This window comes from Thalassophryne amazonica, chromosome 3, assembly GCF_902500255.1.
Source record: "Thalassophryne amazonica chromosome 3, fThaAma1.1, whole genome shotgun sequence".
Lineage (NCBI taxonomy): Eukaryota > Metazoa > Chordata > Actinopteri > Batrachoidiformes > Batrachoididae > Thalassophryne > Thalassophryne amazonica.
The window spans coordinates 133,887,261-133,914,070 of record NC_047105.1 but is presented as its reverse complement, the minus strand read 5'-3'; the positions used below and the strand labels follow the sequence as shown (position 1 = coordinate 133,914,070).

Below are 26,810 nucleotides of genomic sequence, written 5' to 3'. Positions count from 1 at the left end.
TTACAACTACCCTCTCAAGAATCTTTGAGAGAAAAGGAAGGTTGGAGATTGGCCTATAATTAGCTAAGATAGCTGGGTCAAGTGATGGCTTTTTAAGTAATGGTTTAATTACTGCCACCTTAAAGGCCTGTGGTACATAACTAACTAACAAAGATAGATTGATCATATTTAAGATTGAAGCATTAAATAATGGTAGGGCTTCCTTGAGCAGCCTGGTAGGAATGGGGTCTAATAAGCATGTTGATGGTTTGGATGAAGTAACTAATGAAAATAACTCAGACAGAACAATCGGAGAGAAAGAGTCTAACCATATATATATATATATATATATACACACACACACACACACACACACAGTGAGGAAAATATGTATTTGAACACCCTGCGATTTTGCAAGTTCTCCCACTTAGAAATCATGGAGGGGTCTGAAATTTTCATCTTAGGTGCATGTCCACTGTGAGAGACATAATCTAAAATCTTAAAAATCTTAAAAAAAAAAAAAATCTGGAAATCACAATTTATGATTTTTTTTTTTAAATAATTTATTTGTATGTTACTGCTGCAAATAAGTATTTGAACACCTGTGAAAATCAGTGTTAATATTTGGTACAGTAGCCTTTGTTTGCAATTACAGAGGTCAAACGTTTCCTGTAGTTTTTCACCAGGTTTTCACACACTGCAGCAGGGATTTTGGTCCACCCTCCATACAGATCTTCTCTAGATCTTTCAGGTTTGGAGTTTCAGCTCCCTCCAAAGATTTTCTATTGAGTTCAGGTCTGGAGACTGGCCAGGCCACTCCAAGACCTTGAAATGCTTCTTACGGAGCCCCTCCTTAGTTGCCCAGGCTGTGTGTTTGGGGTCATTGTCATGCTGCAAGACCCAGCCATGACCCATCTTCAGTGCTCTTACTGAGGGAAGGAGGTTGTTTGCCAAAATCTTGCAATACATGACCCCATCCATCCTCCCTTCAACACGGTGCAGTCGTCCTGTCCCCTTTGCAGAAGAGCACCCCCAGAGTATGATGTCCCCCCCCCATGCTTCACGGTTGGGATGGTTTTCTTGGGGTTGTTCTCATCCTCTAAACATGGTAGGTGGAGTTGATTCCAAAAAGCTCTATTCTGGTCTCATCTGACCACATGACCTTCTCCCATGTCTCCTCTGGATCATCCAGATGGTCACTGGTGAACTTCAAATGGGCCTGGACATGTGCTGGCTTGAGCAGGGGGACCTTGCTGCCCTGCAGGATTTTAAACCATGACAGCATCATGTGTTACTAATGTAATCTTTGTGACTGTGGTCCCAGCTCTCTTCAGGTCATTGACCAGGTCCTCCTGTGTAGTTCTGAGCTTTCTCAGAATCATCCTTACCCCACAAAGTGAGATCTTGCATGGAATCCAAGACCGACGGAGATTGACAGTCATCTTGTGTTTCTTCCGCTTTCTAATAAATAATCATAACAGTTGTTGTCTTCCAAGAATCTGCTTGCCTGTTGTCCTGTAATCCATCCCAGCCTTGTGCAGGTCTACAGTTTTGTCCCTGCTGTCATTAGACAGCTCTTTGGTCTTGGCTGTGGTGGACAGGTTAGAGTGTGAATGACTGAGTGTGTGAATAGGTGTCTTTTATACAGGTAACAACTTCAAACAGGTGCAGTTAATACAGGTAAAGAGTGCAGAATAAGAGGGCTTCTTAAAGAAAAATTAACAGGTCTGTGAAAGCCAGAATTCTTGCTGGTTGGTACGGGGTCAAATACTTATTTGCAGCAGTAACATACAAATAAATTATTAAAAAATCATACATTGTGATTTCTGGATTTTTTTTTTTTTTTTTTTTTAGATTATGTCTCTCACAGTGGACATGCACCTAAGATGAAAATTTCAGACCCCTCCATGAGTTGTAAGTGGGAGAACTTGCAAAACCACAGGGTGTTCAAATACTTATTTTCCTCACATATATATATATATATATATATATATATATATATATATATATATATATATATATATATATAAACACACACATACATACGAGGTGTGTTAGAAAAGTATCCGACCTTTTTATTTTTTCAAAAACCATATGGATTTGAATCACGTGTGATTGCATCAGCCAAGCTTGAACCTTCGTGCGCATGCGTGAGTTTTTTCACGCCTGTCGGTTGCGTCATTCGCCTGTGAGTAGGCTTTGGGTGAGCAGTGGTCCACTCCTCTTGTCGTTTTTTTATTGCAAATAAATGTCTGAACGATTTGGAGCTTTGCTGCATCAATTTTTTTCCAGAAACTGTGAGAGACCTCCAACTGGACACCGTTCAGAAAATTCATATGGCTTTCAGGGACGATTTTGTGGGGATTACACAGATTAAGGAGTGTTGCTGCCGCCCACAGTGTCTGAGAGCGCGGCACACTCCGAGCGCCGATCGACAGGCTCACACCCCGCTGAAACAACAAGATCATTTCCAACATGAAGGCTTTGTTGATCCGGGACGTCGTCTGATTTTCACAAAAAGGCAGGAGACGTGGACATCAGCACTTTTTCGGCACATTCCACTGTTACAGGAGTTTTTTTTCATGGAAAGAAAAGCGGAGGGTTGCGCCACCGTGCCGTTCATGGGACAAAACCACGTCCGTGTTGGTCTCCCAGGACGGCTTTCAGGTGGCTTTCAGATGGCTTCTGGTTGCTTTTCAGTCGTGTGATTATCCGAGAAATTGAGCATGAGCTGGACATGCCCCAATATGTCCTGTGAGGCTTCATCACGGCGTTGCTTTGCGCCATGCGGCTCCACCGCGACGCGCGGAATGCCTTTTTTTCCCCCAAAACCCTGCTGTTTCTGATCATCGGGCTGCGGCTGTGTGATGAAGCAGTCAGTCACGCGTACGTGCGTGGGTTTGATTACCAGTTCTGATCACGCATGCACAGGCGCTACGTACGTGGATCAGACACACACACATTCATGCACTTCACCTTCTCTCCAGCTGATTCACTCTGGATGAATGCATTCAGTGTTTGGATGTGTTGTAGCGCACACGCATGTACACTCCCCAAAAGGACTGTGTCGTACACGATTTAGCTGCTCAAATGTTCAAAAAGAATGCAGCCATTTGCGATCACACTGGGTTTTCTGTTTTCATATGTCACACCTCTGTGGATCAAAGCTGTTCACACACGAATGCCTGCTGCTGGAACTTTTTCCACACTTGATGCTCAGAATCATGCTTCTGTAAACTGCTGCCTGGTTTGCACAAACTGAGGCGTAGTTCGGTGTGAGAGATCACCGCAGACGACACAAAATATTATTACGTTGTGACGGCCCTCAGTTCCATGAAAATGAGGCTTATCGTGCAAAGCCTCCCTACCGAGATGAAATACACAGCTACCAAGGATCGTTTCAGCCCTCAGCAGCTACACAGAAATGAGGCTGATCGCGCTCCTGCAAAGCTGCCCCCCCCCCCCCCCCCGCTGCAAACAAATATGCAGCGATCAAGGATCACTTCCTCAAAACTTTTGAACTGTCAGACTGAAAGGGCCAGCAGGCTCTTCTCTCTGCATGGGCTGGAGGACAGCAAGCCCTTCAAAGTTCATGGACAGAATGCTGCAGCTCCTGACAGCACAGCAACCAGACGTTTTGTGCAGCAGCTCTCTCCTCAGGTGCGCGCAGCACCGGAACACCACCATGATCATGGACTGCCGTGCACTGGCGGAGGACGCCGACAAATTCTTCCTGGCCGGCCAACATCACAACATGACCGCGGCAGCACTCGCCCCATCACACTCAGCGGCAGAAGCCCCACACCACACACCAGCACTGCCGCAGAGGAGCTGCATCTCTCCTCACAAACCAGCTTCTATACTGTATGAAAACATTCAACTGGTCAAACATAGTCGAACTAAACGCTAACCTTACAAAAACCAAAACGATAAGAAACCGTCAAGAACTACAGCAAAACAAAATATGGGTGAATTGAGGTTTTCGGTGGCATTCGTTCAAATTTTTCAACAGTTTAAAAATCCTGATGCCAGCTGCAGGGACAAAGCTCCGCGAAGGTTAAATGCCAACAAAAGTAAACGAAAGTCCAGATTTCTTGTTTCATTTGGGCTTCATTGCCCTTCGTTAAGTGCCGTGTGACTGGGCCTTTAGTTAAGGTGTCGTGTGTGATGTAAAAATTATCACTTTGCACATCAGTGGTTTTAAGATTTTGGAATACAGCTCTGATTCTGAGCCATTAAGAAAGAGAGTGTGTGTGTGGGTTTGACTGGGGGGCTTTTAGTATTGGTGGGGTTAGAGGGTGTAATTCTATTTCATATGTCACAGAAGTCTTAAGTTACATTGACACTTACACACATTTGATCCCCACACTGCTGCACAATTCGTCGAGCCTATGTGACCCGTTTTGTCCCACTTGACGCCACGTTATATAAAATAATCATTTCATTGCTGATGGCGCATTTGCTCTCAGAACTTGGCTAATAAAACCATCTCTCATCACTGCCAGAATGACAGCGAAATTATCCACAGCTGCAGCTTCTCTCATGCATGTTGTGCATTGGAGAATCCATTTGGAATCATCTGAAAGGTAATTATTTATAATATTTATGTTGTAGTGGATTGGTAAAACAGTTGCATTGTCAATCCTGCTTATATGTTAGATAATGTATCTATAAAATTGTGTTTATTATAGATGTAACATCTCATTCAGGTGCAGTGTGGCAATGAGACCCATTGACTCACAGTGACAGTGTTTTTGAATAGGTTGCGCAATGTTCACATCTCGCTCACAAAATTAATGCATGCCAGACGTTTTGAACATTTCACAATTTTCTTTGCACACTCATGCACAGTTTACAAAAGTTTACTATGAGTTTACTCACTGACACACCAGATTACCTGCCACTGTGTAAACTCATTTCTAAATTTCTACACTGTTTTAAACCTGCAAGTCCTCAATGGTTGGTTAATAATTCTTAAGGGCCCCTTCACACATCACACAAAAGACGCAGAAACTGGAAGAAAATCCGTGAACCAAAAACAAAATGGGAAACCACAAAACATTCCACCTACTGTCGGGAGGAATGCACGGTCGGACAGGCATGCACGATACCGCAGCAATGGTTTCGTGCACGCTCGTGTTCGCACGCACTAACACAGTGTGAGCCCGTGGAAAGTCACAGTAGCGGACGGAAAAGTTAATAAAACACCACAATTTCTAATACTTAATTCCTGTTATAAAGAGCGGATTTATCTTCTGCCTAGACATGAAATAGCATGGATTACTGTTCTCACTTTCATGTTCTACATTAATTACCTGATGTGCTGGATCCCGTGTCATGAAGAGCTGGATCCCGTCCCATGAAGAGCCGGGCTCTCGCATCGTGAACGCATGCAGTGCAGCGAGTGGTGTTAGATGTTTGTGTGCGACACCTGGAATTTGGCCGACACCTTCCAAGAGGGGGATCGAATGAGCATGCACAAGGCATTCGCTGTATTTTGGCCCCTTGTGTGCACAAATGGTTGTAGTTCTCAGGTGTGAAAGGCATTTGAGGTGGCTCTGATTTTTCACAAATGGCATGCCAACCATTCCTGGTTCTCAAGACCAAGACCAGGCACCTAAGTGGCTCTACTCTACTCTTTTCTACTCTCCTATTTTACTCTACTCTTTTCTACTCTCCTATTTTACTCTTGCTTTTTAGATATTTAGATATACCTTTGTATACTGGCATAGATCCACCTTAGAATTGGAATATAATATATAAGATATGCCTTACTGAATTTTCATGCAATTCCTCCTTCGTGCGCTAGTCAGCTTCAATCATGTTATGTTTGAAGGATCCCTAAAGCGTTTCATTGCAAAACGTGCCCTGCACTTTACATTCCACCCCTCCCCTATGTTAGACACAACAATAACAGTTATTAAAGCAAGACTTACCTGCTGAGCTGAGGTGCAGGAAACATTAACAAGGCTATTTTAACTTTATTTTATGATGTTTAAACTGTGCAAAGCATGTCCCAAAAAAACCTTTGTTTCCCAACAAAACAAAATGGATTGAAGTGTGATTAAATTAGATTTTAAAAAATTTGGACACGTGCTAAAATGAATCTAAAGTAATGTGTTTATACAGTGCACCCGGAAAGTATTTGCAGCGTTTCACTTTTTCCACATTTTATGTTGCAGCCTTATTCCAAAATGGAGTAAATTCATTTTTTCCCTTAAAATTCTACACACAACACCCCACACTGACAACATGAAAAACTGTTTTTAATTTTTATTTTTGAAAATTTATTAAAAAAAAAAAACTAAGAAATCATATGTACAGTAAGTATGTAAGTATTCATTCCCTTTGCTCAGTACTCTGCTGATGCACCTTTGGCAGCAGTTACAGCCTCATGTCTTCTTGAATATGATGCCACAAGCTCTGTGCACCTATCTTTGGGCAGTTTTGTCCATTCCTCTTTGCAGCACCTCTCAATCGCCATTAGGTTGGATGGGAGCGTCGGTGCATGGCCATTTTCAGATCTTTCCACAGATGTTCAATCGGATTCAGGTCTGGGCTTTGGCTGGACCACTCAAGGACATTCACAGAGTTGTCATGAAACCACGCCTTTGATATCTTGGCTGTGTGCTTAGGGTCAGTGTCCTGCTGAAAGATGAACCATTGCCCCATTCTGAGGTCAAGAGTGCTCAGGAGCAGGTTTTCATCCAGGATGTCTCTGTGCATTGCTGCATTCATCTTTCCCTCAATCCTGACTAGTCTCCCAGTTCCTGCTGCTGAAAAACATCCCCACAGCATGATGCTGCCACCACCATGCTTCACTGTAGGGATGGTGCCTGAGATCTGTAAGCTGCTATGCCTTATATTCGAATGACACTTTGTGTTTTTCTGTTCCTCGTGTTCGAACGGAAAAGGGAAAGAAAGCTTTTAGTTTTCCCTCCCCCTTTTCTTGGAATGCCCTCCAAACAGAACAGAAACTACCTGGGCTGGTTTCACTGACAGCTTTCCGATCAATATTGGAAAACCGACAATGGAAATCTTTTGGACAATACGTCTGTTTTAAACCCTGGCTTAGACCATGAACTTTATTGTGCTAGAGCTTGCATTGTTATTTAAAATAATTATTGTGTCCATAGGTTAGCTGCTGGTGTTTGTATTTTATGGTGGATGTGTCGTTTTTATTTCTGTTTTATTATTGCTTTGCCTGATGGTGTGTTCTGTTGCCTTCTTGGCCACATACCCCTTGCGAAAGAGGTCTTGATCTCAGTGGGTTTTCTTATCTGGTTAAATAAGGTTCATAAAAAAAAAAAACTTTATGGTAGTGGGGGGCAGGGTAAGTGGGGGTCTCTGGCATTATTTATTAGTCTAGCTGCAGATGGAAATAAGCTGTTTTTGTGTCTTGAAATGTTGGTCCTGATGGACCTCAGCCTCTTGCCAGAGGAGAGGGTGACAAAAGGTTTGTGACCTCGGTGGGAGGGATTGCCCACAGTCTTCCTTGCTCACCTCAGGGTGCTGGAGACATACAGGTCCTGTAGGGATGGCAGACTGCAGTCAGTCACCTTCTCTACTGCATGGATGATATGCTGCTGTCTGCTCCTGTCCTTTGTAGTGGCAGCAGTGTACCAGACCATGATGGAAGAGGAGATGATGGACTCAATAATGGCAGTATAGAATTTCACCATCATTGTTTTTGGCAGGTTGAACGTCCTCAGCTACCGTAGTTAATACATCTTCTGTTGTGTTCTCCTGATGAGAGAGGTGACATTCAGTTCCCACTTGAGGTCCTGGGTGTTGGTGATCCCCACGTAGCAGAAGAACTCTACAATGGTGACTGGGGGAGCCCACTGTCTGACAGATCTTCAACTTACACCTCTGGCAGTGCTTTTCTAGTATCCCTGTGGAGGTTAGGGACATTGAACCAGAATGGACAATGTTCAAAGCTTCCATTGCTGAAGCTGCAGTGGGGGTCTGTGTCCTGAAGGTCTTAGGTGCCTCAAAGGACAGCCACCCTTGAACACTGTGGTGGACAACGGTGGTCAGGGAACCCATCCGACAGCATCCAGAAATGCTGAAGGCTCTGGGTGTGAAGGGACTGTCTTGGATGAGACGTTCTTTCAACATTGCATTGAGGTCTGGGACAGTGCCTGAGGAGTGGCAAACTGGCGTGATGGTCCATATATTTAAAAAAAAGGGGGGACCAGAGTTTGTGTGCCAATTACAGGTGCATCACAATACTCATCCTTCCTGGTAAAGTCTACTCCCGGGTGCTGGAAAGGACGGTTCGGCCGATAGTTGACGCTCTCATTGAAGAGGAATTATGCCGGTTGCATCTTGGTTGTGGAGCAACTGACCAGCTCTTCACTCTTACAAGGATCCTGGAGGGTGCCTGGGAGTATGCCCATCCAGTCTACATGTATTTTGTGGACTTGGAGAAGGCGTGTGATCGAGTACCCCGGGAGATACTGTCCTATTTATGAAAAGGTACAGGGCATGCAACTCTTTCTTAATCGATGCTGCCATATAATACTGTCACTGTCTAAATAATGAAAAGTACCTTGATCTTTGATATTTCTTTTTTACTTGTAGGTCATATTACATATATATATATATATATATATATATATATATCTCAAATCAAATCAATTTTATTTATATAGCGCCAAATCACAACAACAGTTGCCCCAAGGCGCTTTATATTGCAAGGCAAAAGCCATACGAGGTCTGTCAATAAAGCAACGGTCCTTTTTATTTTTTTCAAAAACTATATGGATTTCATTCATATGTTTTTACGTCAGACATGCTTGAACCCTCGTGCGCATGCGTGAGTTTTTCCACGCCTGTCGGTGACGTCATCCGCCTGTGAGCACTCCTTGTGGGAGGAGTCGTCCAGCCCCTCGTCGGAATTCCTTTGTCTGAGAAGTTGCTGAGAGACTGGCGCGTTGTTTGATCAAAATTTTTTCTAAACCTGTGAGACACATCGAAGTGGACACGGTTCGAAAAATTAAGCTGGTTTTCAGTGAAAATTTTAACGGCTGATGAGAGATTTTGAGGTGATTCTGTCGCTTTAAGGACTTCCCACGGTGCGAGACGTCGCTCAGCACTCTCAGCCGCCGTCGTCAGCCTGTTCAAGCTGAAAACCTCCACATTTCAGGCTGTATTGATCCAGGACGTCGTGAGAGAACAGAGACGTTTCAGAAGAAGTCGGTTTCAGCATTTTATCCGGATATTCCACTGTTAAAGGAGATTTTTTTAATGAAAGACGTGCGGACGGGTCCCGACGCGGTGCGGCGGCACAGGAAAAACACCTCCGTGTTGATAACAATTTGTAAAATCCAAGCGGCTTTTGATGGCTTTCAGTGGAGTGAGTATATGAGAAATTGTTTAACAGCAGGACATGTTCCAACTTGTCCTTAAGGCTTTCAACAGAGGTGTTTTTCCTGTGGCGGAGCGTCGTGTACGCGCGGACCCGTCCGCACGTCTTTCATTAAAAAAATCTCCTTTAACAGTGGAATATCCGGATAAAATGCTGAAACCGACTTCTTCTGAAACTTCTCTGTTCTCTCACGACGTCCTGGATCAATAGAGCCTGAAATGTGGAGGTTTTCAGCTTGAACAGGCTGACGACGGTGGCTGAGAGCGCTGAGCGACGTCTCGCACCGTGAAAAGTCCTTAAAGCGACAGAATCACCTCAAAATCTCTCATCAGCCGTTAAAATTTTCACTGAAAACCAGCTTAATTTTTCGAACCGTGTCCACTTCGATGTCTCTCACAGGTTTAGAAAAAATTTTGATCAAACAACGCGCCAGTCTCTCAGCAACTTCTCAGACAAAGGAATTCCGACGAGGGGCTGGATGACTCCTCCCACAAGGAGTGCTCACAGGCGAATGACGTCACCGACAGGCGTGGAAAAACTCACGCATGCGCACGAGGGTTCAAGCATGTCTGACGTAAAAACATATGAATGAAATCCATATAGTTTTTGAAAAAAATAAAAAGGACCGTTACTTTATTGACAGCCCTCGTATAATAATCACAGAAAAACCCCAACGGTCAAAACGACCCCCTATGAGCAAGCACTTGGTGACAGTGGGAAGGAAAAACTCCCTTTTAACAGGAAGAAACCTCCAGCAGAACCAGGCTTAGGGAGGGGCAGTCTTCTGCTGGGACTGGTTGGGGCTGAGGGGAGAGAATCAGGAAAAAGACATGCTGTGGAAGACAGCAGAGATCAATCACTAATGATTAAATGCAGAGTGGTGCATACAGAGCAAAAAGAGAAAGAAACACTCAGTGCATCATGGGAATATATATATATATATATATATGCACAAACACATGAGGGAAGCACAAATCAAGTGGTTTATCTCCTGGTTATGGAGGTGGGGGAAATATAGAGTCAAAGTATCGGCACTGTTGAGTTCTCAATGATACAGTGGTCAATACAGTGATTAAAATGTGACAAATTGGATAAATTTGCAAAATTTAAAAAAAAACTCTTTTCATGTTGTCATTATGGGATGTTGTGAGTAGAATTTTGAGGTAATAAAAAGAATTTACTCCATTTTGGAATAAGGCTGCAACATTAGAAAAATGTGGAAATAATGAAATGCTGTGAATACGTTCGGGGTGCACTATATATATATATATATATATATATATATATATATATATATATATATATATATATATATATATATGTGTGTGTGTAGGGGAAGCACAAATCAAGCAGTTTATCTGCTGATTTTTTGGTGTGGGGGGGATCTTACGGAAGCTTATTGCATTCACTGGATAAAAATAAATTTGACCGTTGATCTTGTAATTACACGATCCTGATCTCTTTACTGAGGGAATGGAAGTACGGAAGCCCATACGGAAGTGAATACACACACACACACACACACACAGATCTTTTTTCGGAATTATGAGATCTTTTCTTGTAATTCTGAGATCAGCATCTGATTTTTTTTAATCCAGTGAATGCAGTAAGCATCTGTGGGATCTTGAGTCAAAGTATCATCACTGTTGAGTTCTCAGTAATACAGTGCAAAAAATAAAGTCCTGATGAAAATGTGAAGGGTTCTGTGTTTGAGATTATGAACTTTCTTTAGTTTCGAATCCATCATGTTTTACATATTTAAAATGCCTTCTTCATGGGACAGAAACAAAACATACTTTGGTTTATGGGTTCAAAATGTTTGTATTTGTTTAAAATAATGCAATAATGTTGATAATTCTTCAGGATGTGTTTACATCAGCCCTGTAGAAGTGAAACAATGAAGGGTTGATTTGCTCTGTCAGAAGATAAAATGTGCTCGGACAGGAGCCGTGTGGTGGTGCCTGGACTCTGTGCTGGTGAGTTCAGGAGGATCTCCAGTAGGTGGCAGGGTCCAGTTTTCCTCCGGGTGCACGTGGCTGTTCCACAGTGTGATATCATGACAGCTAATTGCTCTCATTGCGATGGAGTTGGATGGATTGCCTGTGAGCTGGTGTAATGTTGCTATTAATGGAATTGGTTTTAGTGTGTCTGAGTACAAATTGTAGGATAAGTGTATAAAAGTGCAGGAAAAAAAAGTTGGGAGTGCTATGTTTGATACACTAACCGAATACACTCAGAGAGACAAACTGCCCCCATAAATGTGTAAAACGTGCACGTGACTTTACCTTAGCCTGGGAAAAAGAAAACCATAGAGAAGTACAAAGCATGTGAATTGTTTGTATATTGCTTTTTTGTTTTTTTGTTTTTTTTTTCCAGCATGTGAACTGATTTGTGTCTTTGTAAATTAAAAAAAAGCAGTTGCTAACAGACCATGTTTTCTTTCTTTTCACTGCATAGCTGTGTTTACTTATCGGTTGTTTAATTAAAGGGCCTCTTTTCTTTCGCCCTCCATTGTTTCAGTAGCATCGCCAGTGTCCCGGCAGAGGTCAAAGGGTTAACAGCCATCAACTGTGTCTTTTTTAAGGGCCCCCCCACACAAAGGCACGGGTTCACCTGCAGCCTGGCCGTAGCTCGCCATTGTGTGGGCCCAGTAGAACTGATTGTGTTTAGAGGGCTGGTTGTGATTGGTGGAGGAGGGCGTGGTTGATTGGATAGTTTTGTATCTTGTCAGCCAGGGAACAACCTTGTGCGTGCAATCTGTCCGTATCCTGAGGAAGGTTGTAGACATCACAGCAGCGGCAGCGGCGGCAGCAGCAGCGGCAGCAGCGACGCTCTCTCAAGCTTGTGGGACTCTACCTTCTTCTCTCTCTCTCTCTCTCTCTCTCTCTCTCTCCCTCTCACTCCCCCTTCCTTCGGCACTCAGTTCTCGCTCTGCTTCACTCCACGCCGCGTGGCCCGGCACTCTGTTTACCCTGCCAGCTAAATGGAGTTTGTCAGGTTTGTCAATATGATTGATTTTTTTTTTTTTTTTTGTGATTTTTGCCAGTTTTCTCGTGTTAAAAAAAGTTGACAGTTGAATCTGAGTGTGGAAGAGGAGCTGTGTGGTTTGCCTGGACCTGATTGTAACTGTAAATGTGCTGCTGTTGTCTCAGAGCAGAACCACCTTTCCAAAGGAACTGTATACTGAAGTTCTGTTGATCTGTGTTGCTTGTGATTTTTTTTTTTTTTAAGAACTTTGTTTTTTGCTTCAGCAACAGTTCTGCTTCCTAACTTTTGGCATTGTGAGTTTCCCATCCATTGTTCCATGTTGCTGTTTGTTTAGTTTGTTTACTTTGCCGATTGTGAGCAAACCAGTTCAGCAGGATCCAGAATCATATGTTGTGTGAATTATGTCATTTTCTCGGAAAAGAGAGAGAGAGGTGCTCATCTTGTCTTTTACTTTGTTTTTCTTTGAAAATGTGTGTTTTGTCACGTTGGTGTCTCAGGCTTCAGGCACTTGTCGTGTGTGTGTGTGTGTGTGTGTGTGTGTGTGTGTGTGTGTGTGTGTGTGTGTGTGTGTGTGTGTGTGTGTGTGTGTGTGTGTGTGTGTGTGTGTGTGTGTGTGTGTTGTGATGGTTTGTTGTTCACACTTGGACTGTCTGACCTGACATTGACGCAGCTCTCCATGTGACGCCGTCACCACAAACCTACAGTGGATACACGCTGTCACTCCAAGTGGACTCACTCTCATCTTCCCCACTACATTTAGGAAGGAAGGAAGTTCTAATTTTCTTCCATTATTTCCTGCTGTCAGCTAAAATTACGCAGCGATTACCAAATCTCTGACGACAATAATTTGAACTCATGCACACATTTCACTTTTTATGTTTTTGTCTGTTCACACTGAGCCATTCACTCCAAAGTTTTTCCGGTTGCAGTATTTCAGCACCTTGCATCAGTGTGTGTGTGTGTGTGTGTGTGTGTGTGTGTGTGTGAGAATGAGAGAGAAGGGGAGCAGAGCTGCAGGAGAATATCAGCTGTTGGAGAGGAGAGTGAAGACTAAGCAGGGCAGTGTGCACCGTAATGCCGCACAGCTGTGTTGCCACTCGCACTTTGGGAGAGCTGGAGTGCGAGCTGATTGGGCTGACAGTTTGTAATCAAAGTTGATTTATTGTTCATTAGTAGTGCATTAGCCCTTTCAGGCAGAGGCGTTATTTGTGCACTGGCCTGTCGAGGCACCTGTCATTTCTAAACCCTGACACAGGCAGGAACATATGAGCTGTTTAGTGTTGGAGGGGGTACGCGGGGTCGCCGGCAGAGCCCCACAGACTGCTGGGATATCCCTTAAAGACACTGTCTTTGCTTTGTGCTGGAACAGAAGAGACAGGACAGTTTAGCAGCGATGTAGTGAAGTGCCAGCTGCCTCTGCTGGGATTCTAACTGTTTAAAAAGAGGTGCTGGTTCTTTTTGTTTTTGCGGCCAGACTGTTCAGACAGCAGACACCACATGTTTCAGAGGAGGAGACATGATTAAATGTCTGTTCTCCTCTTGTGATTACTTGATTCCTGTGTTTCTTTAAACAAAAGACAAAGTAGCAGCAACAATTTATTGCACTTAAAAACTCTGTGTGATGACGTAAAGTTTAGCACGTCTTTATCTTTCAGAGCTAATGCTATAAATCGGCTGAAAGCACAAATAGATTTTACATGAGATCTCTTTAATTGGATGAATTTTATTTATGCTGATGACAGAACAGCAGTCAAAGACCGTTTGCAGCCCTCTTATCTGCCGTCATGGAAACAAGGATTAGGTTTGTGTTGCTGGTTTGCAGAGAGCAGAAACTACCTGGATGTGTCAGCTATTGTCTCTGACTACAGTTTCATTTCAAAGGGATTTTAGTGGCTGTGATCTTAATTAAATCTCACCTAACTCAAATAATGCACGGTTAGACGTGTGTTATTGTGTAACCGTGCACAACGGACAAACTGCACATCATGAGGCCACAGTTTACGCCACCTGTGGTGGATTTTACAGAAAAGTGAGTGATGGAGTGCATGAGAGCAGCGGTTACCTGAATTTGGAAGAATCACACAGCCGTGCACTTGTGCAAGTGAAATATGGGGGCGTGGCTTGAAAGGTCAGAAATCATGACAGGACACTGAGTCACCTGTCAGAATGGAAAAATGTGCTCACATTTGTTGTCAGCTTTATGTGAAAATATATTTTTTTTGTTTGCATTAAAAAAACTGAAACTTTTTCTGTGGCTTCCACGTTAAAATCAGAAATACGTCTTCACAGATCAGAGAAAACAAACGCTGTTCATACCGTGTAGCTCGTCCGTGCTGACCTGCAGCAGTTTGTGCCTCCAGTGTGGGAAACGGCGTCCAGCTGTTATTTTTGGGCAGCGAGCTGCTTCTCATTGCCGTGCAGTGTGTTCGTTTCAAACTCATACTGGGACCAGCTCCAATGGAACAAACATTTGTTTGCTGCTGAAAGTCTATTAAAATGCAATCTTAACTTTTGTTTTGTAGTTTCTGCAAATAATTATAGCTCCTTCCTTTATTTGTTGTATTGGTATGAGTGTTAAAATAATATAATAATAATAATAATAATTTATTTTTTTGTGAGTTTTTAGTTTCAGAAAGAAAAGCTGTTCAACACCTCATGTACAAATATACCAATGCATCTTTTATTATTCATTCATTATTTTTTTTTCTTTCTGTGAATTACTTTCAGAAGGAAAAGCCGTTCACTACCTCTAAGAGTTCAGCCAACCCGACTGACTGAAATGAAATTATTCTTTTCCAGTCTTCTCAGTGGTTAATTATGTTCACAAAGCTATAAGTACAATAACTCCTGTGATATTTTGATTTTGGTGACGTTTTCATGTAGTTGATCGTAGATGGGACAAAATGTCATCTTCTCATTTTACTGCAGGCCGACGCAAAACGACGACGCCAAATGGAGCGGACAAAACAAACTCACCCGTAGCGTACAATAAAGAGTTGGTCAGCTCTTCTTCTTGTGTTTTTTTTTATTTTCTACATTCAGCTGAGTGACACCTCCATCACCGTGTCCCTCATTTTGCTCACACTTCACACCACATTTTGAACCCAACCGGTGATGAAAGACGGACTTCTTTTTCATGTGTGCTTTTTCTTCTTTTGTTCAATTATTATATCTTCTGACTTTGTCTTTAGGACTTTGCTTGTGTTGTTTGTGTTGTTTTTCTTGTGAATTTTAACATGTAAAAGAAATGACTTCCTGTGTGTGTGTGTGTGTGTGTGTGTGTGTGTGTGTGTGTGTGTGTGTGTGTGTGTGTGTGTGTGTGTGTGTGTGTGTGTGTGTGTGTGTGTGTGTGTGTGTGTGTGTGTGTGTGTGTGTTGGGCGGGGGGGTGGTCGTGTTAGAGAATAGCACTGGTATACAATTTTTAGAAGGTGTCTAATTCAGAAATAAAATGTGCTATTTATTGTGGAATTTGGTGTGCTGAATTCAAGTGTGACAACAAAAATGGGCCGATTGGCTGTCGTTTCCAAAATATTTAAGTTTGTTATATTAAATTTAGTTTGGATCATAAGTAAAAAAAAAACCCTATTATTCATAGACATATGAGTACAGAGATCAGTTCTTATTCAGTGTCTACGTTTCTTGGCCTGTCTCTTGTCTCCATTAAATGAACCGTCTCTTGTCACTGTCCAGTCTGCAAACATGGATAATCTCCACTTTTTTCTACTGCAGCTGAAGTTAACAGTTTAGCATTGAACCTGTTTACCTCAGATTTATTCCTAGATTCAGTCAGAGATGTATTTAACCACTTTTATAATTCACGCAACCTCCGTGATTCCTACGTCTGGGTTGTACATGCTGACCCCTCACCATATCTTAAAAACAAGAGCCAGTCAACAATTTCAAACCTCATTTTTATTCTCAGTGGCCCAAAATTGGTAAAGTTTGACTATAATTATTTGTGAAGCATTTTGGGTGTAGACCAGTGTAGTTACTGAAGTATTATTTTGGGGGAGAAAAGCTGTGTAATGGAATGATGCCAAAACTGTATTAATCCCAAAGAAAATTGTGGTTATTTTGAAAGAGTGGTTATTTAATTTTTTTTCTTTGCTAATTCAACAAATATATATATATATTAAAACATTTGCACTTTGAGGAATATTTCCAATTGTTTTAAAATGTTTTGTTAGTATGAGAAAGTATGCCTTTTGTATTGAAATGTTAGGGGTTTTGTTTTCTGTGTTCTAGGGTAAACATTTTTTTTTTTTTTCTGTAATGTGGTTTGAGGGCTGCACATGCAGCTATATGTGTTTTGTGACAGTTTACATGGAACATTTTCCATGTGTGTGTTTGGCCGGCAGGCCTGTGCCGGTACAGTATACTGCCTGCAGTCACTCTGCAGCTGTGTGGGAATGTTCCATGTTTGAATGTTTATGTATGGGAGGCACCTGGAGAGCACCACACCTTCATGAAATTCATAAACGTCAGCTATTTCTGGCATCCTCAGAATGTCCTCTTTTTCACACCCTCATATTGGTGGAGTCGATTAGAGCTGGGCTCAGTGGATCCCTACAGTTATTAGCCCAGTACAGAGTCTCCTTTTAGACTATCTTTAGATGGTGATATATTTTTTTGTGGCTCGTCTGGAGTCATGATGTTATTCGTGAGATAAGGGAGCGCACCATATGGGAGCTCTCTAAATGGCGACTGGCGTCCTGTGTTTGCGTTAAATGGGCACGATACGGTGGCCAGGGCAATATTTTTCAGTAAAGTGCTTCTTCCTGCCTTTCTTCTCAATAGGCGCCAGTCTCAGGCAGGTTTTCACTCCTTCAGCACAGGATTAAATGGTAGTAGTTACATTGATCAATAGGTTAAGAAGCATACAATCCCTCTTGCCGCTAATGACCTCAGTAGTAATGGGTAATAAAACGGGGGTCGGTAATAGCCTCGTGCTGAGACTGTGCGGAGAGGATGCTGCTGTACTTACTGAGAGTGTGACGCTCATGACAAGAGAAAGTGTGAAAGCCAGAGGAGAGATACACCCATGGTGTAAAGAATTAAGACACTTTAACTGAAAGAAATCACATTTCCAATGGAATTGGCTGTTTTTGATGGCTGCTTAAGTGTGTAAAATCTTCCCTGTAAATTCTCCCTTTTGTCACATCCCTCTCTGTAGAATGTGGTATTAGAGAACTGTGACAAACGGAGAAAATAAACCCCAAATTACAGTTTAATATTCACGTTAAAGCAGGGTTGTGTGTGTGCGTGTGTGGGGGGGGACAGATATTTCATGACAACTTAAAACGGTTCTACCATTGATCATTTTTATTGATTAGAATGTCTTTATTTGGAGGGTGCTATAATTATTTAATTTATAATAATAGAATATACTGAAATGTTTTTCTGAAGGCTGAAAGTCCTTGCACACATGGGGACACCAGTCCTCATGTGTGCAACGCTGGGTCCAAAAAACGTTTTCTTGATGTTGTTGTTCTGAAATGATTTAAATGAAAGATTCATTTTATATCCAGCAACTAATTACTAATTAGCTTATTGGTTAATTATTGTGAGAGTAACATTACATTTCACGTTATTATTTGTTGTCAGCGTGTCGGCTAAACATCATGTTGTGAGAGAAGTCTGCTGCTTACATGTCAGGAAGACAGACGGCCTGCTTGACCTTCAAAATAGTTCATCAAAATTAGTGATGCCCAGAACAAAAAAAAAAAAAAATGACTTTGGTGGATAACGACTGTGAAATTAGTAAATGGGAGGATGGGGCCATGCAAATGACAGCACGAGTCACGTGCACAAGTCAAGATAAAGTGCATATTAAGACAGAATCCAGCAGGGAATTAATACTGCATTTTCCTCATTGTGCCCATGTGAGTGGTGCAGGGAATGAAAGATGGGATGTGTGTGTTGGTGATGGGTGGGGCAGAGCTACAAGCGCACAGCGTGGTTTGCTGGCGCTCAATAAAGTTAACGGAGAGTAACTTAGCTGCTCCGTCCTGTTTGACATCACTGCCCTTTCTCCTGCATTTGCAGTGCACTTCATTACGGCACCACTTTGTTTTTGTTTTATGCTACAATGGGGACAGCGAACAAGGTGATATGCATGCAGGTCATATGTCAAGAAAAGCATCTCAGTTAGCGGGTGAGAGTTTAAACCGCTAAATTACATTCGGAAATGCATGAAAAATTCAAAGACGTGTCTTTAGTGATGAGGATGCAGCACAGTTTGGGTAACCTTGGTAAAGACAGACTGTCAACAGTTATGTCCTCTCTGTCATCTGCTGACATTAGCCCAGGAGACACAAAGCACAATTTAACGTATACACAGAAATGCGTTTGTGCACCCCCTTTTTACAAAATAACAATCACCAAAAACATGCTAACAGTTGCAGTTTGTCATTTGAATGTCAAAGGAAGAATCTTTTGCACATGATGGCAGTGAGTGACAGACGCGCCGAATCCTCTCTACTACCAGAGCAATTAAGGCACCGTGACAACTGCAGAGCTCCTTTAGTGTCACAACAAATCACTTGTTTTGAGGAGTTAGTTATTGCTGGGAGTTAGAGGCCAGCGTGCTCCTCACTGTGGCTCCTCCTCCAGGCGCTCCACATCTCCACAACAAGCGATTGCTGTTGACAGCGTCTGTAATGAAATGTTCTCACATGACGTGTCGGGCCACCGCCTTTTGAGGCTTCCACATCCTCAGGTATGATATATTTGCCATGTTGTATAAATTACGAGGGGTGTGTCACAGCAGATGCAGATCAGACGCAGCTTTGTCAAGAGGTTTGTGTCAGAGACACGTTGCTGCTGAAGGACAATACATCCAGAGCTGTCTTGCGACTTGCAGCCGTCTTCAGTTTGGTGTGGTGTTGTGGCAGTTAGGCGGCTCACAGTGTACGTACAGCTTGTTAAACCCCCACAAAACAAGCAGGGTGGTGCGGGGGGGGGGGGGGGGGTGTTTAGATTTTGGAATCACTTCGTCCACCTCTCCATGAACCTTGTAAGCACAACTTCTCCAAAACCTTTTGGTGGATTTCAGTGAGAATTGACACAGTTGTAGCACACCATCTGAAAATGTGCATGATGGAAATGAAGAGATAATTGGGCATTTGCTTTTGTTTGTTTGTTTTTAAAATACATGCAGGCGTTTGTTTGTTTTTGGTTGGTTTTTGTGCAGGATTTGCTGATCTGTGCCCAGCATGAATTCTTTTCTCTCCTTGTGAATTTACAGTGTTTTTTTTTTTTGTTTTTTTGTTTTTTCTGGTTCTTTTCCGTGCTTGTTCAGGTTCCAGTGTCAGTGGCTATGATGACACCTCAAGTGATAACTCCACAGCAGATGCAGCAGATTCTACAGCAACAAGTCCTGAGCCCTCAGCAGCTCCAGGTTCTTCTCCAGCAGCAGCAGGCCCTCATGTTACAGCAGGTTGTTTCTCACTCTTTGTGCTAATGTGTCCAGCTGCATTGCACATTCACCTAATTCAGTGTCCTGCAATACCAAGAGTTTCTAACCTATTTAATGGCAGATGTTTAATGAGTTAATGGTGTGTGTTTGGATGTCAAGATTTTGCAAAGTTTTACAAAACAGCATATAACACAACAAAAGAAGATACATTTGATAAGAAGTCGATGCAGACGCCCAGTCCACAGGCAGGGGTCATCCATCATGCCATTCAGTGGGACTGTGCCCGTGGCAGTGTCTGTTCCACGTTCCACCTCTATTTCTGAAATTACGCAGTTGTCAAATCCAGCGTGACATCATCCGCACCTCGAACAGAGAGAAAAAAACAATCAGTCAGCCTGAAAAACTACACCTAAGGTTTAATTAATCAGCATTAAGCAACAGCTAAGCAGAGAAAATACTAAGGTGATTGCTGGCTGCAAGCCCTAAGCTTCACTAAAAAACCCAGAATTTAGATAAAGTTGAGGCAGAGAACTGCTCTGTTTGCTAATAGAATAAATTTAAAAGGATAGGAAGTATAGTACTATACTATGGCAGTATGCTAGCCATATGAGAGGAAGAATAAATGCTTCTTAAGTCTGGACTTGAAAGTCTCTGCAGAATCTGACTGTTATTGCCGTAGGGAGATCATTCCACAAAACATGTGCACAATAAGAGAAAGCTCTAACCTGCAGACTTTTTATTCACCCTAGGGGCACAGAGTAGTCATGAGAACTATCCTGATATCGGATAGTGTTACAGAGCTGTTATTACAAGCAGAGAGACACATATAGGGCGGCACAGGTATGTGTGTGCACATAGACACACACATTTGCATGTGCAATACAGGAACATCCAAAATGAAAATATAGTGAAGCATTCACTTGTAGACAGAGCCCACCAGACTTCCATAATGCCTTTTTATGAGGAGGAGATCCATGTTTCTGTTGTTGAAAACCCAAATAAGAGCTGCCAAAGAATGTTTGTCACCAAAAAAAAAAAAAAAAGCTGCCAAGCTTGAAAGGACCCAACTCCTAGGGTGTGCACAGAGTGCTGTAGTAGTTAGACATGACAGAATAGAAAAAAAAATATTATTGCCTACCTCACTCACTCATCTTCATATTCCAGTTAAGGGTCACGGAGGGCTGGAGCCTATCCCAGCAGTCGTAGGGTGTGAGGCGGGGTACCTTAAATCAAATCAAATCACCTTTATTTATATAGCGCCAAATCACAACAAACAGCTGCCCCAAGGCGCTTTATATTGTAAGGCAAGGCCATACAATAATTACGGAAAAACCCCAATGGTCAAAACGACCCCCTGTGAGCAAGCACTTGGCGACAGTGGGAAGGAAAAACTCCCTTTTAACAGGAAGAAACCTCCAGCAGAACCAGCCTCAGGGAGGGGCCTTATTGCCTACCTGTCATATACAATTTGTTTCTGTGGTTTGATTACTTTGTTGACATGAAGTAAATACTTGTTAACCCCCAAAACGCGAATCAGATGCATATCGTGAATTATCCGCAAACTGTTAATGGCAAAATGTGAATACTGAAAAAATATCTCCCAAAACGTGAATGGGGGTCTCACAAAACGTGAATATCAATCATAATATAATATAATATATATATATGTGTGTGTGTGTGTCTGTGTGTGTATGTATATATATGTTTTTTTTAGTTTAAGTAGTTTATGGATTTCAGTTTACAGCTCAATTACTGCAGGAAATCTTGATCGCAAACCCGATCTTCTTTTTTTTTCTTTTTTTTTTTTTTGCAGGGGTCATTATAGCCTGAGGAGGTGTGATCGGAGCAGCTCTCGATGGTGTGACGTGCCCGGCCCCACTGGGTGTGTCCCACTCCATGGACGGTGAGGGGTTTTACTGGTACAGTCCACCTGTCAAATGCACAGAGGACAGAAACCTCCCCCTCCGGTAAATGGCTCAATAATCTTAAGAGAAACATTGTAGAAAAACAAACAACACTAGTTTCTAACCTCATGAAGGTAGACAACAAGCTACAAAAATGTCATTGTGAAAAACTTTGGAGAATTTTTTATTGCTTAAATTTCAATAGTGTCAATGTTTTATGTTGTAGTGACACAAACTTTCCTGTACACACCAGGGGGGTCCTGCTGGTTATACTACAGCACTCAGTTTGTAAGAATGTGCAAAAATTGAATTTTAGTGATTTTTTTTATCATTTAAAACAAGTCATAAAATGAGCAAATAAATTCACTAATTCACTAAAATTAAAATTTTTGCACATTTTTCCAAACTGAGTGCTGTGGTACAGTATAACCAGCAGGAGACCATTGTGTTCAATGAATTTGGTGACACCACACCTGAATTTATTGAATTTTTCTGGTGTCTCTTTTCATGTTTGCACTTTTTAGACGGCCCCTAAACTTCCATTTCTCTGCTGCCTGCTCGTTCAGGTTAATATTATTTTTCCAGTTCAGATGACAGTTCAAGGTTGTAGCTCGTTGTCTACCTTCCTGAGGTTAGATACCAGTGTTTGTTTTTCTGCAATGTTTCTCTTAAGATTATTGAGCCATTTACAGGACGGGGAGGTTTCTGTCCTCTGTGAGTTTGACAGTCAAGCTTCTCACCTGACACTGTCCCCAGAGCAGAACAGGACACACCCAGCGGGGCCGGGCGCTTGACACCATTGAGAGCTGCTCCGATCACCTCCTCAGGCTGTAGTGACACAAAAAAAAATTATAATTTTTTGTGGAGATAGGGTTTGCGATCAAGATTCCCTGCAGTAATTGAGCCATAAACTGAAATCCATAAACTACTTAAACTGAAAATAAATAAATAAATAAATAAATAATATATATATATATATATATATATATATATATATATATATATATATATATATATATATATATACGAGGGCTGTCCGTAAAGTATAGGTCCTTTTTATTTTTTTCAAAAACTATATGGATTTCATTCATATGTTTTTACGTCAGACATGCTTGAACCCTCGTGCGCATGCGTGAGTTTTTCCATGCCTGTCGGTGACGTCATTCGCCTGTGAGCACTCCTTGTGGGAGGAGTCGTCCAGCCCCTCGTCGGAATTCCTTTGTCTGAGAAGTTGCTGAGAGACTGGCGCTTTGTTTGATCAAAATTTTTTCTAAACCTGTGAGACACATCGAAGTGGACATGGTTCGAAAAATTAAGCTGGTTTTCAGTGAAAATTTTAACAGCTGATGAGAGATTTTGAGGTGATTCTGTCGCTTTAAGGACTTTTCACGGTGCGAGACGTCGCTCAGCGCTCTCAGGCAGCGTCGTCAACCTGTTTCAAGCTTAAAACCTCCACATTTCAGGCTCTATTGATCCAGGACGTCGTGAGAGAACAGAGACGTTTCAGAAGAAGTCGGTTTCAGCATTTTATCCGGATATTCCACTGTTAAAGGAGATTTTTTTAATGAAAGACGTGCGGACGGGTCCCGACGCGGCGCGGCGGCACAGGAAAAACACCTCCATGTTGATAACCATTTGTTAAAATCCAGTTGGCTTTTGATGGCTTTCAGTGGAGTGAGTATATGAGAAATTGTTTATCAGCTGGAGATGTTCCAACTTGTCCTCAAGGCTTCCAACAGAGGTGTTTTTCCTGTGGCGGAGCGTCGCGGCGGCTGCGAGCCGACGCTGCAATCCGCCCGCACGTCTTTCATTAAAAAAATCTCCTTTAACAGTGGAATATCCGGATAAATGCTGAAACCGACTTCTTCTGAAACTTCTCTGTTCTCTCACGACGTCCTGGATCAACAGAGCCTGAAATGTGGAGGTTTTAAGCTTGAAACAGGCTGATGACGCTGCCTGAGAGCGCTGCGCGACGTCTCGCACCGTGAAAAGTCCTTAAAGCGACAGAATCACCTCAAAATCTCTCATCAGCTGTTAAAATTTTCACTGAAGACCAGCTTAATTTTTCGAACCATGTCCACTTCGATGTGTCTCACAGGTTTAGAAAAAATTTTGATCAAACAAAGCGCCAGTCTCTCAGCAACTTCTCAGACAAAGGAATTCTGACGAGGGACTGGACGACTCCTCCCACAAGGAGTGCTCACAGGCGAATGACGTCACCGACAGGGGTGGAAAAACTCACGCATGCGCACGAGGGTTCAAGCTTGTCTGACGTAAAAACATATGAATGAAATCCATATAGTTTTTGAAAAAAATAAAAAGGACCTTTACTTTACAGACTTCGTATATACGAGGTCTCTTAGATAATAAACCGACCCTTTTATTTTTTTTTTTAACTATATGGATTTGAATGACATGCGATTACGCCAATCATGCTTGAACCCTCGTGCGCATGCGTGAGTTTTTTCACGCGTGTCGGTGACGTCATTTCCCTGTGGGCAGGCCTTGAGTGAGATGTGGTCCCGCCCTCTCGGCTGAATTCCTTTGTTTCACACGCTGCTCGAGACGGCGCGCGTTGCTTTATCAAAATTTTTTCTGGACCTGTGAGGAATATCCGAGTGGACACTATTTGAGAAATTAAGCTGGTTTTCTGTGAAAAGTTTAACAGCTGATGAGAGATTATGGGGTGTGTCTGTCGGTGTAAGGACTTCCCACGGAGCGGGACGTCCTGCAGCGCTTCCAGGCGCTGTCGTCGGCCTGTTTCGAGCTGAAAACATCCTAATTTAAGGCTTAATTCACCCAGGACATCGTGAGAGAACAGAGAAGATTCAGAAGAGGCCGGCATGAGGAATTTATGCGGACATTCCACTGTTTAAGGACATTTTTTTAATGAAAGACGTACGCGCAAATTCGCCGAGACGTTTCCGTGACGACTCGGCAAATCTGTGTGCGCCGCGACAGGAAAAACACCTCCATGTTGAAAACCATTTGTAGAATTCAGGCGGCTTTTAATGGCTTTCAACAAGTGAGTAACTGAGAAATTGTTTAACAGCTTGGGCATGTTCCAACTTGCCCGTTAAGATTTCCAACGGAGGTGTTTTTCCTGCTGCGACCCCCCGTGGTCGGGTCCAGCCCGACATGCGACTCTGCCCGCACGTTCTTTCATTACAAAATGACCGTTAACAATGGAATGTCCAAATAAACTCCTCATGCCGACTTCTTCTGAAAGTTCTCTGTTCTCTGACGACTTACTGCGTCAACAGAGCCTGAAATGTGGAAGTTTTCAACTTGAAACGGCGAGACGCTGCCGCCTCGAAGCGCAGATCGCCGTCAGGCGCCGTGGACCGTCCTTAAAGCGACACTACCAGACCAAAATCTCTCATCAGCCGTTAAAATTTTTACCGAAAACCAGCTGAATTTATTGAATGGTGTCCACTCAGTTGTGCCTTACAGTTTTGAAAAAATTTTTATCAAACAAAGCAACAGTCTCTGAGCCATTCCTAAACAATGAAAAAAATCGACGAGCGGGTGGACGACTCCTCACTCAAAGACTGCCCACAGGCGAATGACGTAACCGACAGGCGTGAAAAAACTCTCGCATGCCCACGAGGGTTCAAGCATGTCTGATGTAATCACACGTGATTCAAATCCATATGGTTTTTGAAAAAAATAATAAGGTCGGATACTTTTCTAATAGACCTCGTATATATAATCATGAATGATATTCACGTTTTGCAAGACCCCCGTTCACGTTTTGGGAGATATTTTTTCAGTATTCATGTTTGCAATTAATGGTTTGTGGATAATTCACGATTTGCTGCTGATTCACGTTTTGGGTGTTAACATACTTACATAATTTTAGCTGCACATGGTGTCCTTGGAAACGGTGAGGTGACTCACGTGAGGCACCTTTCTCCCGAAGCAAACATCTACTCTTTACTCAATAAATGTGTTATTATTGTTATTATTATTATTATCTATTCAGTAATTCTGTATATTAATCTACGTCCATCACACAGGGTGTTATTTTATATCTCAGATCTTCACAAGTTAGCGCAACATAAACGCTAATTGAGTGCACAAGAACTAATCAAATGTTATAAATTACTGTTTTTTGAACACAGTAATTTTTTCCCCTTTCATAGCAGAGCTTTTTATTCACCACAGATGGGAGAACCTGTGCATTGTGCACAATGCGCACCTTCCACTCATGCTTTCTGTGTGGATAAATACGCACCATAATGGGTGCGCTGCGTTCCGTGTATGCTTCATTTCTGCATTGCAGTGATACAGTACTGTGTCATGCATGTGTTATGTTAGGCATGAGTGCATTGTGTATTGATTGGACAGTTTAACGTACCTTGAGGTCTATCAAATCCCAAAGTAGTCCTGCCACGATCGTGGATTTAAATAATTTCCAACACTGTGCCCATTTGTTCTGGTATTGTCTATCAAAATCTCGGTAGACCTCACGATCAACGTACATTTTTCTGAAACATCGATATAAACTTCTTGACCATTGTCACAAAAAGTTTACAAGCTCAGTTTTATTAAGTGAACATTATCAGCTGCATTCTCATGTTATTATACATGTGTATCTGAACATAAATTCACTCATCTTTCTCACTTGTCCATTAGTTTGACTCAGTTTTTGCTGTGTTGGTTAGTTGTCCTTCATCTTCAGTCGACAAAATTTTGTTGTAATCCACTAGATTTTGGTCACTAAATCGGGTGTTATTTGTGTCTGTTTTTGTGCAAAAGGTCAGGTGACCAGATTCTCTTTCTTGCATCCACCTTCAGTCCCCATTTCTTTGGTCACAATGTTTTTATTGAGCACTTTACATTATACAGTTTTAAAGAGTGTAGCTCAATATAATATAAAGGTGCAGCTCAAGATAATAATGATGAAAAATAAAAATAAAAAATAAAAATAATACAACAAAACCAGAAAAAATGAACAAGCTGTAAGAATATGAACGATGCAGAGGTAAAAAAAAAAAAAAAAATCAGTCCCCATTTCTTAAAGGTCAGAAAACCAATCTTCGTTCATCTTTTAAAGTCAACCATTGTCATTTTTGGCTCTTCCATTTCTCTTGACATATCACACAGCCTGTACCCATTTTTACAGCTGGGTGGACTGAGACAATA

General features: G+C 42.2%; 1 protein-coding gene across 9 annotated transcripts in view; it reads left to right on the top strand.

Moving 5' to 3' along the window:
* foxp1b (forkhead box P1b) overlaps nucleotides 1-26,810 on the top strand; it is a 732,035-nt gene that overhangs the window by 582,933 nt on the left and 122,292 nt on the right. For 8 of the 9 annotated variants that reach the window (XM_034167467.1, XM_034167465.1, XM_034167463.1 and 5 more), the window contains one exon: nucleotides 19,642-19,779. In XM_034167467.1, coding sequence (XP_034023358.1) covers nucleotides 19,642-19,779 — 138 coding nt within the window. Of the gene's footprint in view, nucleotides 1-12,204; nucleotides 12,350-19,641; nucleotides 19,780-26,810 lie in introns of those variants that run through there. The other variant, XM_034167469.1, reaches the window with a different exon arrangement.